The sequence below is a fragment of the Aphelocoma coerulescens genome, unplaced genomic scaffold (genome assembly GCF_041296385.1).
Source record: "Aphelocoma coerulescens isolate FSJ_1873_10779 unplaced genomic scaffold, UR_Acoe_1.0 HiC_scaffold_233, whole genome shotgun sequence".
NCBI lineage: Eukaryota > Metazoa > Chordata > Aves > Passeriformes > Corvidae > Aphelocoma > Aphelocoma coerulescens.
In genome coordinates this window covers 120422-137385 of record NW_027183579.1, presented here as the reverse complement: position 1 = coordinate 137385, position 16964 = coordinate 120422, and the positions used below count along the sequence as shown (strand labels likewise).

The 16964-nt window shown below is 63.8% G+C and overlaps 1 protein-coding gene across 1 annotated transcript; it reads left to right on the top strand.

Annotated features, from left to right (window-relative positions):
* The first annotated feature begins 730 nt into the window (after positions 1 to 730).
* Positions 731 to 16657, top strand: LENG8 (leukocyte receptor cluster member 8). The gene is made up of 13 exons (XM_068999119.1): positions 731 to 792; positions 1297 to 1441; positions 3243 to 3440; positions 7103 to 7249; positions 7288 to 7401; positions 8198 to 8329; positions 9087 to 9161; positions 9250 to 9415; positions 10757 to 10858; positions 11762 to 11830; positions 11925 to 12054; positions 14167 to 14374; positions 16020 to 16657. The coding sequence occupies exons 1-13, from the start codon at positions 786 to 788 to the stop codon at positions 16177 to 16179; spliced, it is 1653 nt and encodes a 550-aa protein (XP_068855220.1). The 5' UTR covers positions 731 to 785; the 3' UTR covers positions 16180 to 16657.
* Positions 16658 to 16964: the final 307 nt, after the last annotated feature.

Genomic DNA, 16964 nt, shown 5'->3' with positions numbered 1-16964 from the left:
GGCTGGGGGGCAGCGGAAATGGGGGTGGGGGCAGCGGAAATGGGGCTGGGGGCGGCAGAAATGGGGCTGGGGGTGGCGGAAATGGGGCTGGGGGCGGCGAAATGGGGCTGGGGGTGCCAGAAATGGGGCTGGGGGCTCCCAAAATGGGGAGGGGCTACCCTGGAATGGGTATGGGGAGGGTCTTTGGGCCGTACCATTTGTGGTGCGGGGGTGTCTCTTGACTGTCCCATTAATTTGGGGGGGGTGGGTCTTTGGGCCGTGCCATTAATTTGGGGGGGGGGTCTCTCCCGCAGGGGGTGTACCCCGATATTGAGGGGGGGTCTCTCCCGCAGGGGGTGTACCCCGGCTATGGGGCTCCCACCGCCCCCTACGCCGCGGGGGGAGGGGGCTCCTACGCCCCCGCCGCCCCCCCCCCAGCAGCAGCCCCCCGCCCCCCCCCAGCAGCAGAGCGGCCTGGGCCAGGTGAGGGGGTTCAGGGGGGGGGAATTTGGGGGGGGGGTCCCCAGCCCAAGGACCCCTCCCTGACCCCCTCCCCTCCCCCCACAGCAGCCCCCGGTGCCCGGCCTGGACGAGGCGTCGCCGTTCGGGACCCCCCAGCCCCCCCCCGCCGCCCCCCCCCAGCCCCCTCCCCACTCTCTGGGGGGGGTCTGGGGGCGCGGGGGGGGGCGGGGACGGGTCCGGGGACCCCCCCCCGGGGCCTCCACCCCCTACCCCTCCCCCCACGGCTACGGCGAGGGGGCCCCCCCCGAAGGGCAAGAAGGGGGGGGGGGCAGCTCTGGAGCCGCATGAAGCGTAAGAGACCCCCCCCCCAAATTCCTGCCCCAAACCCTCTCCCAATCCCTGCCCAATTCCTGCCCAAATCGCCCCAAAACCCTCCCCAAATCCTGCCCCGAACGGTTCCCAAATTTGTCCCGAAGTTCTCACCAAAACCCTTCCCCAAAATCCCCCAAAACCCCCAAAGTCCTCCCCAAACCCCCCCAAAGTCCTGCCCAAAGTCCTCCCCAAATTCCCCCCAAAGTCCTCCCCTAATTCCCCCTAAACCCCAAAAATTGCCCCCCTGACCCCCCCAAACTCCCCCAAATATGGCCCAGGCCCCCCCAGTGCCCCCCTCACCCCCCCAAATACCCCTCTGACTCCCCCAAATGCCCCCCTGACCCCCCCGACCCCCCCAAATGCCCCCCAGACCCCCCCCAAATACCCCCCAGACTCCCCCAAATGCCCCCCAGACCCCCCAAATACCCCCCTGACCCCCCCAAATGCCCCCCAGCCCCCCCTGACCCCTCCTGTGCCCCACAGAGGCCCCCGGCGCGGGGGGGCTCAAGTTCCAGCTGCCCAAGCGCCCCTTCGTGCTGCCCCCCCCGGCTTTTGGGGAGCAGCCCCGGGGGGGGGGCGGCGCCTTCGGGGGCCCCCCCGGCCCCGAGAAGCACCACGGGGGCCACGGGTGAGTCCTGGAATCCGGGGGGAGGGGGGAACCCCAAAAAAACGGGGCGGGAGTGGGCTGGGACACCCCCAAAATCCGCTGGGGACACCCCCAGGGGCACTAAAAGCTCCAAATGAGCCCCAAAAAGTCCCAAATGAGCCCTAAAAATCCCCAAATGAGCCCTAAAAACCCCTGAATGAGCCCCAAAAACCCCCAGATGAGCCCCAAAAGTCCCCAAATGAGCCCCAAATTCCCCAGATGAGCCCCAAAAACCCCCAAATGAGGCCTAAAAATCCCAGATGAGCCCCAAATGAACCCCAAAAACCCCTAGATGAGCCCCAAAAACCCCTAGATGAGCCCCAAAAACCCCCAGATGAGCCCTAAAAGTCCCCAAATGAGCCCCAGAAGTCTCCAAGTGAGCCCCAAAAATCCCCAAATGAGCCCCAAAAGTCCCCAAATGAGCCCCAAATTCTCCAAATGAGCCCCAAAAGTCCCCAAATGAGCCCCAAATTCTCCAAATGAGCCCCAAAAGTCCCCAAATGAGCCACAAAATCCCCAAATGAGCCCTAAAAGTCCCCAAATGAGCCCCAAAAATCCCTCTGGGACCCCCAAAAATCCCTCTGGGACCCCTGGGTTGGTTCTGAGGGCATTTAATGGGGTCTGAGACCCCCAGAGTGCCCCAAAATCACCCCTGGGACCCCCCAAAATCACCTTAGGGACCCCAAAAACCCCTCAGAGACCCCAAACACCCCAAACCAAGCCCGAAACACCCAAAATCGATCATTCTACACCCACTTAACAAAGCCTGGGAGCCCCAAAGTGCCCTAAAACACCCCAAAATCACCCCTGGGACCCCCCAAAGACCCCCCAAAACCCCCTTAAGGACCCCAAAAATCCCTCAGAGACCCCAAACACCCCAAACCAAGGTGTAGGACCGAGCCCAAAACACCCAAAATCGATCATTCTACACCCACTTAACAAAGCCTGGGAGCCCCAAAGTGCCCTAAAACACCCCAAAATCACCCCTGGGACCACTCAAAACCTCCTTAAGGACCCCAAAAACCCCTCAGAGACCCCCCCATCCCGAGGTGCGGGATCCCCCTGAAACCCTCCTCTATTGGGAGTGGGGAGCCCCAGACAACCCCAAAATCACCCCTGGGACCCCCCAAAGACCCCCCAAAACCCCGTTAAGGACCCCAAAACCCCCTTAAGGACCCCAAAAACCCCTCAGAGACCCCCCCATCCCCCATCCCGAGGTGCGGGATCCCCCTGAAACCCTCCTCTATTGGGAGTGGGGAGCCCCAGATGGCCCCAAAATCACCCCTGGGACCCCCCAAAGATCCCCCAAAACCCCCTTAAGGACCCCAAAACCCCTTTAAGGACCCCAAAAACCCCTCAGAGACCCCCCCATCCCCCATCCCGAGGTGCGGGATCCCCCTGAAACCCTCCTCTATTGGGAGTGGGGAGCCCCAGACGACCCCAAAATCACCCCTGGGACCCCCCAAAGACCCCCCAAAACCCCCTTAAGGACCCCAAAAACCCCTCAGAGACCCCCCCATCCCGAGGTGCGGGATCCCCCTGAAACCCTCCTCTATTGGGAGTGGGGAGCCCCAGACAACCCCAAAATCACCCCTGGGACCCCCCAAAGACCCCCCAAAACCCCCTTAAGGACCCCAAAACCCCCTTAAGGACCCCAAAAACCCCTCAGAGACCCCCCCATCCCCCATCCCGAGGCGCGGGATCCCCCCACACCCATCCGCCGGGAGTGGGGAGCCCCAAATGGCCCCGAAATCACCCCTGGACCCCCCAAAACCCCCCCCAGGGAGCCCCGTGGCCCCCCCAGGGGCAAGCCCGAGGACTGGCCCCCCGAGATGAAGGCGTACGTGCAGCGCTGCTTCACGGCCTGCGAGTCCGAGGAGGACAAGGACCGCACCGAGAAGCTGCTCAAGGAGCTGCTGCAGGCGCGGCTGCAGGACGGCTCCGCCTTCACCATCGACTGGAGCAGGGAGCCCCTCCCCGGGTGGGTAAAAGAAAAAAAAAAAAAAAAACCCCAAAAAAGCTGCGTGGAATCGGTTCTGAGATTCCCGAAAAAAATGTGCTTGAAAACGCCCCAAAACTGACCCAAAAACTCCCAAAAAATCTGCCCAGAACTGCCCCAAAAACTCCCAAAAAATCTGCCTGAAATCAGCCCAAAACCGACCTAAAAACTCCCAAAAAATCTGCCTGAAATCAGCCCAAAACTGACCCAAAAACTCCCAAAAAATCAGCCCAAAACCGCTCCAAAAACCCCCAAAAGCTGCGTGGAATCGGTTCTGAGATACCCGAAAAAATCTGCTTGAAAACGCCCCAAAACTGCCCCAAAAACTCCCAAAAAATCTGCCTGAAATCAGCCCAAAACCGCCCCAAAAACTCCCAAAAAATCTGCCTAAAATCAGCCCAAAACCGCTCCAAAAACTCCCAAAAAATCTGCCCAGAACTGCCCCAAAAACTCCCAAAAAATCTGCCTGAAATCAGCCCAAAACTGACCCAAAAACTCCCAAAAATCAGCCCAAAACTGACACAAAAACTCCCAAAAAATCTGCCTGAAATCAGCCCAGAACTGACCCAAAAACTCCCCAAAAATCTGCCTGAAATCAGCCCAGAACCGCTCCAAAAAGCCCCAAAAGCTGCGTGGAATCGGTTCTGAGATACCCCCGAAAAAAATGTGCTTGAAAACGCCCCAAAACTGACCCAAAAACTCCCCAAAAATCTGCCTGAAATCAGCCCAGAACCGACCCAAAAACTCCCCAAAAATCTGCCCAGAACTGCCCCAAAAACTCCCAAAAAATCTGCCTGAAATCAGCCCAAAACCGACCCAAAAACTCCCAAAAAATCTGCCTGAAATCAGCCCAAAACCGCTCCAAAAACCCCCAAAAGCTGCATGGAATCGGTTCTGAGATCCCCGAAAAATTCTGCTTGAAAACGCCCCAAAACCGACCCAAAAACTCCTAAAAAAATCTGCCCAGAACTGCCCCAAAAACTCCCAAAAAATCTGCCTGAAATCAGCCCAAAACCTACCCAAAAACCCCCAAAAAATCTGCCTGAAATCAGCCCAAAACCGCTCCAAAAACCCCCAAAAATCTGCCTGAAATCACCCCAAAACCGACCCAAAAATCCCCAAAAGCTGCGTGGAATCGGTTCTGAGATACCCCGAAAAAATCTGCCCAGAACCGACCCAAAAACCCCCAAAAAATCTGCCTGAAATCAGCCCAGAACCGACCCAAAAACCCCAAAAGCTGCATGGAATCGGTTCTGAGATCCCCGAAAAATTCTGCTTGAAAACGCCCCAAAACTGACCCAAAAACTCCCAAAAAATCTGCCTGAAATCAGCCCAAAACCTACCCAAAACCCCCCAAAAAATCTGCCTGAAATCAGCCCAAAACCGCTCCAAAAACCCCCAAAAATCTGCCTGAAATCACCCCAAAACCGACCCAAAAACCCCCAAAAGCTGCGTGGAATCGGTTCTGAGATACCCCCAAAAAATCTGCTTGAAAACGCCCCAAAACCACCCCAAAAACTCCCCAAAAATCTGCCTGAAATCAGCCCAAAACCGACCCAAAAATTCCCAAAAAACCTGCCTGAAATCAGCCCCAAAAACCCCCAAAAAATCTGCCCAGAACTGCTCCAAAAATACCAGAAAATCTGCCTGAAACCGCTCCAAAACCGCCCCAAAAAACCCCCAAAAAATTTGCTTGGAATCGGCCCTGAAATACCCAAAAAAATTTGCCTAAAACCGCCCTAGAAGTCACCAAAAAATCCGCCCAAAACTGCCCCAAAAACTCCCAAAAAATCTGCCTGGAATCGGCCCTGAAATACCCCAAAAATCTGCTTCAAACCGCCCCAAAAATCCCCAAAAATTTTGCCCAAAAGTGCCCCAAAAACTCCCAAAAATCTGCCTGAAATCAGCCCTAAAATTTCCCCCCAGGTCCCCTCTCTGACCCCCCAAATTCTGGGATTTCCCCCCAAATTTCGGGAATTTTCCCTCTCTGACCCCCCAAACTCCGGGATTTCCCCCCAAATTTCGGGAATTTCCCCCCTCTGACCCCCCAAATTCCGGGATTTCCCCCCAAATTTCGGGAATTTTCCCTCTCTGACCCCCCAAACTCCGGGATTTCCCCCCAAATTTCGGGAATTTCCCCCTAAATTTCGGGAATTTCCCCCTCTGACCCCCCAAATTCCGGGATTTCCCCCCAAATTTCGGGAATTTCCCCCTTCTGACCCCCCAAACTCCGGGATTTCCCCCCAAATTTCGGGAATTTCCCCCTAAATTTCGGGAATTTCCCCCTCTGACCCCCCAAATTCCGGGATTTCCCCCCAAATTTCGGGAATTTCCCCCTTCTGACCCCCCAAACTCCGGGATTTCCCCCCAAATTTCGGGAATTTCCCCCTCTGACCCCCCAAATTCCGGGATTTCCCCCCAAATTTCGGGAATTTCCCCCTCTGACCCCCCAAACTCCGGGATTTCCCCCCAAATTTCGGGAATTTCCCCCTCTGACCCCCCAAACTCCGGGATTTCCCCCCAAATTTCGGGAATTTCCCCCTCTGACCCCCCAAACTCCGGGATTTCCCCCCAAATTTCGGGAATTTCCCCCTCTGACCCCCCAAACTCCGGGATTTCCCCCCAAATTTCGGGAATTTCCCCCCTCTGACCCCCCAAACTCCGGGATTTCCCCCCAAATCCCCTCTCTGACCCCCCAAACTCCGGGATTTCCCCCCAAATCCCCTCTCTGACCCCCCAAACTCCGGGATTTCCCCCCAAATCCCCTCTCTGACCCCCCAAACTCCGGGATTTCCCCCCAAATCCCCTCTCTGACCCCCCAAATCCCCTCTCTGACCCCCTAAACTCCGGGATTTCCCCCCAAATCCCCTCTCTGGCCCCCCAAATCCCCCCTCTGACCCCCCAAACTCTGGGATTTCCCCCCAAATCCCCTCTCTGACCCCCCAAATTCCGGGATTTCCCCCCAAATTTCGGGAATTTCCCCCCTCTGACCCCCCAAACTCCGGGATTTCCCCCCAAATCCCCCCTCTGACCCCCCAAACTCCGGGATTTCCCCCCAAATCCCTTCTCTGACCCCCCAAACTCCGGGATTTCCCCCCAAATCCCCTCTCTGACCCCCCAGACTCCGGGATTTCCCCCCAAATCCCCTCTCTGACCCCCCAAATCCCCTCTCTGACCCCCCAAACTCCGGGATTTCCCCCCAAATCCCCTCTCTGACCCCCCAAATCCCCCCTCTGACCCCCCAAACTCTGGGATTTCCCCCCAAATCCCCTCTCTGACCCCCCAAATTCCGGGATTTCCCCCCAAATTTCGGGAATTTCCCCCTCTGACCCCCCAAACTCCGGGATTTCCCCCCAAATCCCCCCTCTGACCCCCCAAACTCCGGGATTTCCCCCCAAATCCCTTCTCTGACCCCCCAAACTCCGGGATTTCCCCCCAAATTTCGGGAATTTCCCCCCTCTGACCCCCCAAACTCCGGGATTTCCCCCCAAATTTCGGGAATTTCCCCCTCTGACCCCCCAAACTCTGGGATTTCCCCCCAAATTTCGGGAATTTCCCCCTCTGACCCCCCAAACTCCGGGATTTCCCCCCAAATTTCGGGAATTTCCCCCTCTGACCCCCCAAACTCCGGGATTTCCCCGCAGGCTGAGCCGGGACGGCGCCGGGAGCCCCAAGAAGAAGCGCTGGGAGCTGCCCCAGGCCCGGCCCAGCCCCTCCCCGGGGCCCCCCCCGGCCCCCCCCCAGCGCCCCCCGGGCTCGGGGGGGCCCCCCCAGGCTCGGGGGGGGGGGTCCCGGGGGGTCCCGGGCGCGGGGGGGGGGGCGGGGGGGGGTTCCCCACCAAATTCGGGAACCGGAACGTGTTCATGAAGGAGAACAGCTCCTCCTCCAGCGGCTCCCGCTCCCGCTCCTCGTCCCGCTCGCCGGGGCGGCACTGCCGGCGCAGGTGGGACCCCAAAACCACCCCAAATCCACCCCAAATCCACCCCAAAAAAATCCCTGAAAAAAATCCCCAAAAAAATCCACCCCAAATCCACCCCAAATCCTCCCCAAATCCTCCCCTGGTGCCCCATTCCCGCTCCCGCTCCTCGTCCCGCTCGCCGGGGCGGCACTGCCGGCGCAGGTGGGACCCCAAAAACTCCCTGAGACGCCCCAAATCCACCCCAAATCCACCCAAAATCCACCCCGAAAAAATCCCTGAAAAAATCCACCCCTGAGGGCCCCAAATAACCCCAAATCCACCCAAAATCCGCCCCAAACCTCCCCAGTCACCCTCCAGTCCCCTCAAACCGATCCCAGTACCCCCTCCCAGTCCCTCCCAGTCTCCCCCAGTCCCCTCCCAGTCCCCCCCAGTCCCCCCCAGTTCCACCCAGTCCCTCCCAGTCCCCCCCAGTCCCCCCCCAGTCCCCCCCAGTCCCCTCCCAATCCCCTCCCAGTCCCTCCCAGTCCGCCCCAGTTCCCCCCAGTCCCTCCCAATCCCCTCCCAGTCCCTCCCAATCCCCTCCCAATCCCCTCCCAGTCCCCCCCAGTTCCCCCCAGTCCCTCCCAATCCCCTCCCAGTCCCTCCCAATCCCCTCCCAATCCCCTCCCAGTCCCCCCCAGGCCCTCCCAGTGCCCCTCAGTCCCTCCCAGTCCCCCCCAGTGCCCCCCAGTCCCTCCCAGTCCCCTCCCAGTCCATCCCAATCCCCCCCCAGTCCCCCCCAGTCCCTCCCAGTGCCCCCAGTAACCCCAGTTCCCCGCAGTGACTCGGAGTCGGACTCGTCGGCCTCGGGGGCCGAGTCCCGGCCCGGGGGGCGCAGGGGGGGCCCCCCCAAACCCCGCGGCCGGGGGGGGGCCCTGGAGCGCGGCCGGGCCCGGGCCCAGCGCGGCAAGAGGTACTGGGAGCACTGGGAGGGACTGGGGGGGACTGGGATTGGTCTGGGGGGCACTGGGAGGGACTGGGATTGGTTTAGGGGGAACTGGGATTGGTTTGGGGGACACTGGGATTGGTCTGGGGGGGACTGGGATTGGTCTGGGGGGAACTGGGGGGCACTGGGAGGGACTGGGGGGACTGGGGGGAAACTGGGATTGGTTTAGGGGGAACTGGGGGGCACTGGGGGAAAACTGGGATTGGTCTGGGGGAACTGGGAGGGAGTGGGGGGGGACTGGGATTGGTCTGGGGGGAACTGGGATTGGTCTGGGGGGGACTGGGGGGAAACTGGGATTGGTCTGGGAGGGACTGGGGGGAAACGGATTGTTTGGGGGGACTGGGGGGCACTGGGGGGAAACTGGGATTGGTTTGGGGGGCACTGGGGGGCACTGGGAGGGACTGGGGTGAACTGGGGGGGACTGGGATCGTTCCGGGAGGGATTGGGGCTGGATTGGGGTGAACTGGGCTGCACTGGGGTGAACTGGGGTGAACTGGGCTGCACTGGGAGGCACTGGGGCTGCACTGGGAGGAACTGGGCTGCACTGGGAGGCACTGGGGCTGCACTGGGCTGCACTGGGGCTGCACTGGGAGGAACTGGGCTGCACTGGGAGGCACTGGGGCTGCACTGGGGCTGCACAGGGACCCGTCAGTTTCCCCCAAATTCCCGTTTCTCACCCCAAACCCCGTTGCCCCCCCCCCCCCTCCGCCCCCCCCGTGGCCAGGCCGGAGCCGGGGCCCCCCCGCCGCGCTCGCCGCCGGCCGCCCCCCGACCCCGAGGACCCCGAGCGGGAGCTGCGGCGCCAGCGCCGGGCCCAGCGCTTCCAGGGGGGCTCGGGGGGCGCGGGGGGCGCGGGGGGCGCGGGGGGCGCGGGCCACCCCAAAAAGCCGCGGCCCAACCCCCCCCCCGGCCGCGGGGACCCCCCCCGGGCCCGGCCCCGCCGAGGGCCTGGACTGGGCGCACGTGAAGATCCTGGGCACGTGCCAGGAGGTGACCAAGCGCTACCTGCGGCTCACCTGCGCGCCCGACCCGGCCACCGTGCGGCCCGTGCCCGTGAGTGACCCTAAATAGCCCAAATTCACCCCAAATCCACCCCAAATCCACCCCAAATCCACCCCAAAATGTCCCAAATCCACCCCAAATCCTCCCCAAATCCACCCCAAAACCTCACCTGCGCGCCCGACCCGGCCACCGTGCGGCCCGTGCCCGTGAGTGACCCTAAATAGCCCAAATCCACCCCAAATCCACCCCAAAATGTCCTAAATCCACCCCAAATCCACCCCAAAATGTCCCAAATCCACCCCAAATCCACCCCAAAATGTCCCAAATCCACCCCAAATCCACCCCTAAATACCCCAAATCCACCCCAAAATGTCCCAAATCCACCCCAAATCCACCCCAAATCCACCCCAAAACCTCACCTGCGCGCCCGACCCGGCCACCGTGCGGCCCGTGCCCGTGAGTGACCCCAAAATGTCCCAAATCCACCCCAAATCCACCCCAAATCCACCCCAAAATGCCCCAAATCCACCCAGGTTTTTGGGGTGGCTGACCCTGTTTTTGGGGTCCCACTGACTCTGAGGTTTTTGGGGTGGCTGACCCTGTTTTTGGGGTCCCACTGACCCCGGGGTTTTTGGGGTGGCTGACCCTGTTTTTAGGGTCCCACTGACCCCGGGGTTTTTGGGGTCCCACTGACCCCAGGGTTTTTGGGGTGGCTGACCCTGGTTTTTAGGGTCCCACTGACCCCAGGGTTTTTGGGGTGGCTGACCCTGGTTTTTAGGGTCCCACTGACCCCGGGGTTTTTGGGGTGGCTTCACCCTGTTTTTGGGGTCCCACTGACCCCGGGGTTTTTGGGGTGGCTGACCCTGGTTTTTGGGGTCCCACTGACCCTGGTTTTTGGGGTCCCACTGACCCTGTTTTTGGGGTCCCACTGACCCCGGGGTTTTTGGGGTGGCTGACCCTGGTTTTTGGGGTGGCTGACCCTGTTTTTGGGGTCCCACTGACCCTGTTTTTGGGGTCCCACTGACCCCGGGGTTTTTGGGGTGGCTGACCCTGTTTTTGGGGTCCCACTGACCCTGTTTTTGGGGTCCCACTGACCCTGAGGTTTTTGGGGTGGCTGACCCTGTTTTTGGGGTCCCACTGACCCTGTTTTTGGGGTCCCACTGACCCTGAGGTTTTTGGGGTGGCTGACCCTGGTTTTGGGGTGGCTGACCCTGGTTTTGGGGTCCCACTGACCCTGTTTTTGGGGTCCCACTGACCCCGGGGTTTTTGGGGTGGCTGACCCTGTTTTTGGGGTCCCACTGACCCTGTTTTTGGGGTCCCACTGACCCTGAGGTTTTTGGGGTGGCTGACCCTGGTTTTTGGGGTCCCGCTGACCCTGTTTTTGGGGTGCAGGTGCTGCGCCAGGCGCTGGCCCTGGTCCGATCCCATTGGCAGCAGCACCGTGACTACGCCTGGGCCTGCGAGCAGCTGAAATCCCTGCGGCAGGACCTGACGGTGAGGGGGGGCCCCAATTCGGGGAGGGGTCCCGGGGGGGGTCCCAGATCCCTGCACAGCACCCCAAAGTGAGGGGGTCCCCGGTTTGAGGGCAGGGAGTCTCAGGTTTTGGGGAACTCAGGTGAATTTTGGGCGTCCCAGGTGATTTTTGGGGTGGTCTCGGGTATTTTGGGGTGGTCTCGGGTGATTTTAGGGGGGGCTCAGGTGGTTTTGGGGTGGTCTCAGGTGACTTGAGGGGTCCCAGGTGGATTTTGGGGTGGTTTCGGATGATTTGGGGGTGATTTTTGGGGTGGTCTCGGGTATTTTGGGGTGTCCCAGGTGATTTTTGGGGTGGTCTCGGGTATTTTGGGGTGTTCCCAGGTGGTTTTGGGGTGGTCTCAGATGACTTGAGGGGGTCCCAGGTGATGTTTGGGGTGGTGTCAGGTATTTTGGGGGGGTCCCAGGTGGTTTTGGGGTGGTCTCGGGTATTTTGGGGGGTCCCAGGTGGATTTTGGGGTGGTCTTGGGTATTTTGGGGGGTCCCAGGTGGATTTTGGGGTGGTCTCAGATGATTTGGGGGTCCCAGGTGGTTTTGGGGTGGTCTCAGATGATTTGGGGGAGTCTCAGGTGGATTTTGGAGTAGTTTGGGGTATTTTTGGGGGGTCCCAGGTGATTTTGGGGTGGTCTCAGATGCTTTGGGGGGTCCCAGGTGATTTTTGGGGTATTTTGGGGTATTTTGGGGGGTGTTCCCAGGTGGATTTCGTTTCCCGTGAATTTCTGCGCTGACTCCCCAGGATTTGCTTGCCCTCCCCTAAATTTTGGGCTCCCCTCCCTTGATCCTGGCCTTCCCCCTTCATGTTTTGGCACCCCCTCCCCGCATTTTTTTTGGGACCCTCCCCAAATTCCGGGCCCTCCTTCCCCCCAGGTCCAGGGCGTCCGCACCGAGTTCACGGTCGAGGTTTACGAGACCCACGCCCGCATCGCTCTGGAGAAGGTGGGTCCGGGGGGGGGGGGGAACTTTTGGGGACCCCCACCCACACCCAGATTTTGGGGAGGGGTCTCCGAGGGTCTCTCTGCCCCCTCCCCAGGGTGACCACGAGGAGTTCAACCAGTGCCAGACGCAGCTGAAGGCGCTGTACGGGGAGAGCCTGCCCGGCTGCGTGGGCGAGTTCACGGCCTACCGCATCCTCTACTGCATGTTCACCAACAACTCCGGAGGTGGGGGCCCCGAAATCCTCGGGGAGGGGTCCCTAAAACCCGGGGGGGGGGTCCCTAAAACCCCGCGGGGGTCCCCAAAACCCCGGGGGAGTCCCCAAAGTTCGGGGCAGTTCAGGGGGACGCCGCAGTCAGAGCCAGCTCGGGGTGGTCCCGACCTGGAGCCAAGGTGGGGCCGGAGTGCTGGGGGGTCAGGGGGGGTCCCTGGAATTCGGGGGGGGGGTCCCTGGAATTCTGTGGGGGTCCCTGGAATTCGGGGAGGGTCCCTGGAACTCGGGGAGGGTCCCCAAAATCCCGGGGGGGTCCCTAAAACGTGGGGGGGCTCTCAGGGAGCTCCCCAGAGCTGACCCCAGAGCTGCCCTGCTGACCCCACTGACCCCACAGTGCCCACTGACCCCACTGACCCCACAGTGCCCACCCCCCTGCTCCCACTGACCCCACTGACCCTTCAGTGCCCACCCCACTGACCCCACTGACCCCAGTGCCCACGCCACTGACCCATGCCCCCCCTGTGCCCCCCAGAGCTGACCACGGAGCTGGCACTGCTGCCCCCAGTGCCCCCACTGACCCCAATGCCCACCCCACTGACCCATGCCCCCCCGTGCCCCCAGAGCTGACCACGGAGCTGGCGCTGCTGCCCCCACTGACCCCAATGTCCACCCCACTGCCCCCACTGACCCATGCCCCCCCTGTGCCCCCAGAGCTGACCACTGAGCTGGCGCTGCTGCCCCCAGTGCCCACACTGACCCCGCAGTGCCCACCCCACTGACCCCACTGACCCCAATGCCCACCCCACTGACCCATGCCCCCCTGTGCCCCCAGAGCTGACCACGGAGCTGGCGCTGCTGTCCCCACTGACCCCAGTGCCCCCAATGCCCCCCCTGACCCCACTGCCCCCCTGTGCCCCCCAGAGCTGACCACGGAGCTGGCGCTGCTGCCCCCAGTGCCCCCACTGACCCCAATGCCCACCCCACTGACCCGTGCCCCCCCGTGCCCCCCAGAGCTGACCACGGAGCTGGCGCTGCTGTCCCCACTGACCCCAATGCCCACCCCACTGTCCCCACTGACCCCAATGCCCACCCCACTGACCCATGCCCCCCTGTGCCCCCCAGAGCTGACCACGGAGCTGGCGCTGCTGCCCCAGTGCCCACCCCACTGCCCCCACTGACCCCCCTGACCCATGCCCCCCTGTGCCCCCCGAGCTGACCACGGAGCTGGTGCTGCTGTCCCCACTGACCCCAGTGCCCCCAATGCCCACCCCACTGCCCCCACTGCCCCCACTGACCCCAATGCCCACCCCACTGACCCCACTGCCCCCCTGTGCCCCCCAAGCTGACCACTGAGCTGGTGCTGCTGCCCCCACTGTCCCCACTGCCCCCAATGCCCACCCCACTGCCCCCACTGCCCCCACTGACCCCAATGCCCACCCCACTGTCCCCACTGACCCCACTGCCCCCACTGACCTGTGCCCCCCCGTGCCCCCCAGAGCTGACCACGGAGCTGGCGCTGCTGTCCCCAGTGCCCCCACTGACCCCAATGCCCACCCCACTGCCCCCACTGACCCGTGCCCCCCCGTGCCCCCAGAGCTGACCACGGAGCTGGCGCTGCTGCCCCCAGTGCCCCCACTGACCCCAATGCCCACCCCACTGTCCCCACTGACCCCAATGCCCACCCCACTGACCCCACTGCCCCCTGTGCCCCCCAGAGCTGACCACGGAGCTGGCGCTGCTGTCGCCAGTGCCCACACTGCCCCCCCAGTGCCCACCCCACTGCCCCCACTGACCCGTGCCCCCCTGTGCCCCCAGAGCTGACCACGGAGCTGGCGCTGCTGTCCCCACTGACCCCAATGCCCACCCCACTGACCCCAATGCCCACCCCACTGACCCATGCCCCCCCGTGCCCCCCAGAGCTGACCACGGAGCTGGCGCTGCTGCCCCCAGTGCCCCACTGACCCCAATGCCCACCCCACTGCCCCCACTGACCTGTGCCCCCCTGTGCCCCCAGAGCTGACCACGGAGCTGGTGCTGCTGCCCCCAGTGCCCCCACTGACCCCAGTGCCCACCCCACTGACCCCAGTGCCCACCCCACTGACCCGTGCCCCCCCTGTGCCCCCAGAGCTGACCACGGAGCTGGCGCTGCTGCCGCCGGCGCTGCGCTCGGACCCGGCCGTGGCTCACGCGCTGGCCCTCAGGGCCGCCTGGGCTCTGGGGCTCTACAGCCGCTTCTTCCGCCTGCACGGCTCGGCCCCGGCCATGGGCCCGCGCCTCATCGACCTCTTCGCCGAGCGCGAGCGGCGCCGGGCCCTGCGCGCCATCCTCAAGGCGTAGGTGGGGCCGGGGGCGCGTGGGGGGCGCGGGGCGGGGGGCGCAGGTGAGTCGGGGGCCGGGGGGGTTCCGCCCCACGGGGCCGGGCCGGGGCCAGGGACCCCCCCGGTTTATGGGGGGCGTTTGTGGGGGGGACCCCACGGATGGGCAGGGGAGCGCCGGGGTCCTTGTGTGGGGAGGGGACCCCGGTGTGCCCCGTATGGGGTGGAGGGACCCCGGTGTGCCCCATATGGGGTGGAGGGACCCCGGTGTGCCCTGTATGGGGTGGAGGGACCCCAGTGTGCCCCACATGTGGGGTGGAGGGACCCCGGTGTGCCCCGTATGGGGGGTGGAGGGACCCCAGTGTGCCCCGTATGGGGTGGAGGGACCCCAGTGTGCCCCATATGTGGGGTGGAGGGACCCCAGTGTGCCCCATATGGGGTGGAGGGACCCCAGTGTGCCCCGTATGGGGTGGAGGGACCCCGGTGTGCCCCATATGTGGGGTGGAGGGACCCCGGTGTGCCCCACATGTGGGGTGGAGGGACCCCAGTGTGCCCCATATGAGCCCCGGTTCTGCCCCATATGAGCCCCGGTGTGCCCCATATGAACCCCGGTTCTGCCCCATATGTGGGGTGGAGGAACCCCAGTGTGCCCCATATGAACCCCGGTTCTGCCCCATATGTGGGGTGGAGGAACCCCAGTGTGCCCCATGTGAACCCCGGTTCTGCCCCATATGTGGGGTGGAGGGGCCCCGGTTCTGCCCCCTATGAACCCCGGTTCTGCCCCATATGTGGGGTGGAGGAACCCCCCGCGCTGCCCCACATGGGGCCCAGAGCAGGGCAGTCCCCCCTTATTTGTGCCCCACACTGGGGCTGTGGAACCCCCGTTTCTGCCCCACATTGGGGCGGGGCTCCTGCTGAGCCCCCACTTAGGGGGTCACTTTAGCCCTATGGGGCCGTGTCCCCCCTTAACAGGGCTGTGACCCCCCCATACTTAGGGGGCTGTGCCCCACTGACTGCCCCGCCCGAGCCCTGTGGGGTCAGCCCCCCTTCTGTGGGGCTGAATCCCTGCTGTGGGGCTGAGACCCCATTGATGGGGCTGGCTCCCCAAATATGGGGCTGAACCCCCCGATGTGGGGCTGGCTCCCCGTTTATGGGGCTGGCTCCCCAAATATGGGGCTGAACCCCCCGATGTGGGGCTGGCTCCCCGTCTATGGGGCTGGGTCCCTCACTGTGGGGCTGAGCTGTCTGGTACAGGGCCTCACCGCTCTCTGTGGGGTCCCACCCCTTTCTATGGGGCTGAGCCCCCCATTATGGGGTCGCACCCCTTTCTATGGGGCTGAGCCCCCCATTATGGGGTTGCACCCCTTTCTATGGGGCTGAGCCCTCCATTATGGGGTCGCACCCCTCTCTATGGGGCTGAGCCCTCCGATACGGGGCTGAGCCTCTCACTGCGGGGCCACAACCCCTCCGTGGGGCTGAGCCCCACCCGATGTGGGGCCGCGTCCCTCCCCGTGGGGTCGAACCCCTTTCCGTGGGGCTGAGCCCCACCGCCGTGGGGCCGCTCCCCGTTCCGTGGGGCTGAGCCCCCTCCCCCTGTCCTTTGGGGGCCGCGGGTGCCCCCCGGGTGCCCCCGGCCCCCGCCCTGACCTCCTTCTCTCCCCAGCTACCGCCCGGCGCTGCCGACGGCCCAGCTGGGCCCACTTATGGGGCTGGAGCCCCCCGAGCGCCGCCGCTTCCTGGGGGGGCTGCCCCTCACCTTCACCGGGCCCGACCGCGGCGCCATCGACTGCCGGCAGAGCCTGGCGGCCCTGCCCCACATCTGACCCACACCGAGCCCCGGCCACCTCCTCCTCCCTGCTCCCCCGGGCCGGGGAGCGACTTGTGGGGCCCGGAGCCGCCCCACGCCCGCCCCACGGCGTTCTCTCGCCCCTCAGCAGCCACCGCGGGGGGAACTTGGGGTGGGGGAGCGACTTGTGGGGCCCGGAGCCGCCCCATAACCACCTCTTGCCCCTCAGCAGCCACCGCCGGGGGATTTGGGGTGGGGAGGGGGCGACTTGTGGGGCCCGGAGCCGCCCCACTGACCGAGCCGCCGCCGCCCTCCCCGCTGCCCCATAACTTCTCTTCCCCCCTCAGCAGCGATCAGGGGAGGGGATCGAGGGTGGGACTTGTGGGGCAGAGCTCGGACCTGTGTGTGGGGCAGGGCCTCTGCTTGGGGGGCAGAGGGTCCCGTCCTCCCCCCACCCCACCCCCCCGATTTTTAACCGTGCCTCAGTTTCTCTCTCTTCTTCCTGCTGCCGAGGTCTCGTCCCCCCCCCCCGGCGCCGCCGCCCCACGGAGAGACCCCCGCCCGCCCCACGGAGGAGAGACCCACGGAGGAGAGACCCCCAGCCCGCGGCCCCGCCCCACACGGAGCCTCGACGCCACGGAGAGGCCCCCCCGGGACCCGCACACGGAGCCCCCCCCCCCCATCCTTCCCCCCCCCTTCCTTCTTGGAATTCCAGCCCCACATCAGACTCGGGGGGCCCCCCCCTGCGCCCCACAACCGCCCCGGGGGGGGGCTCGGGGACTCCGCCGCCGCCGCCGCCGCTCCTCCTCCTCCTCCCCTGGG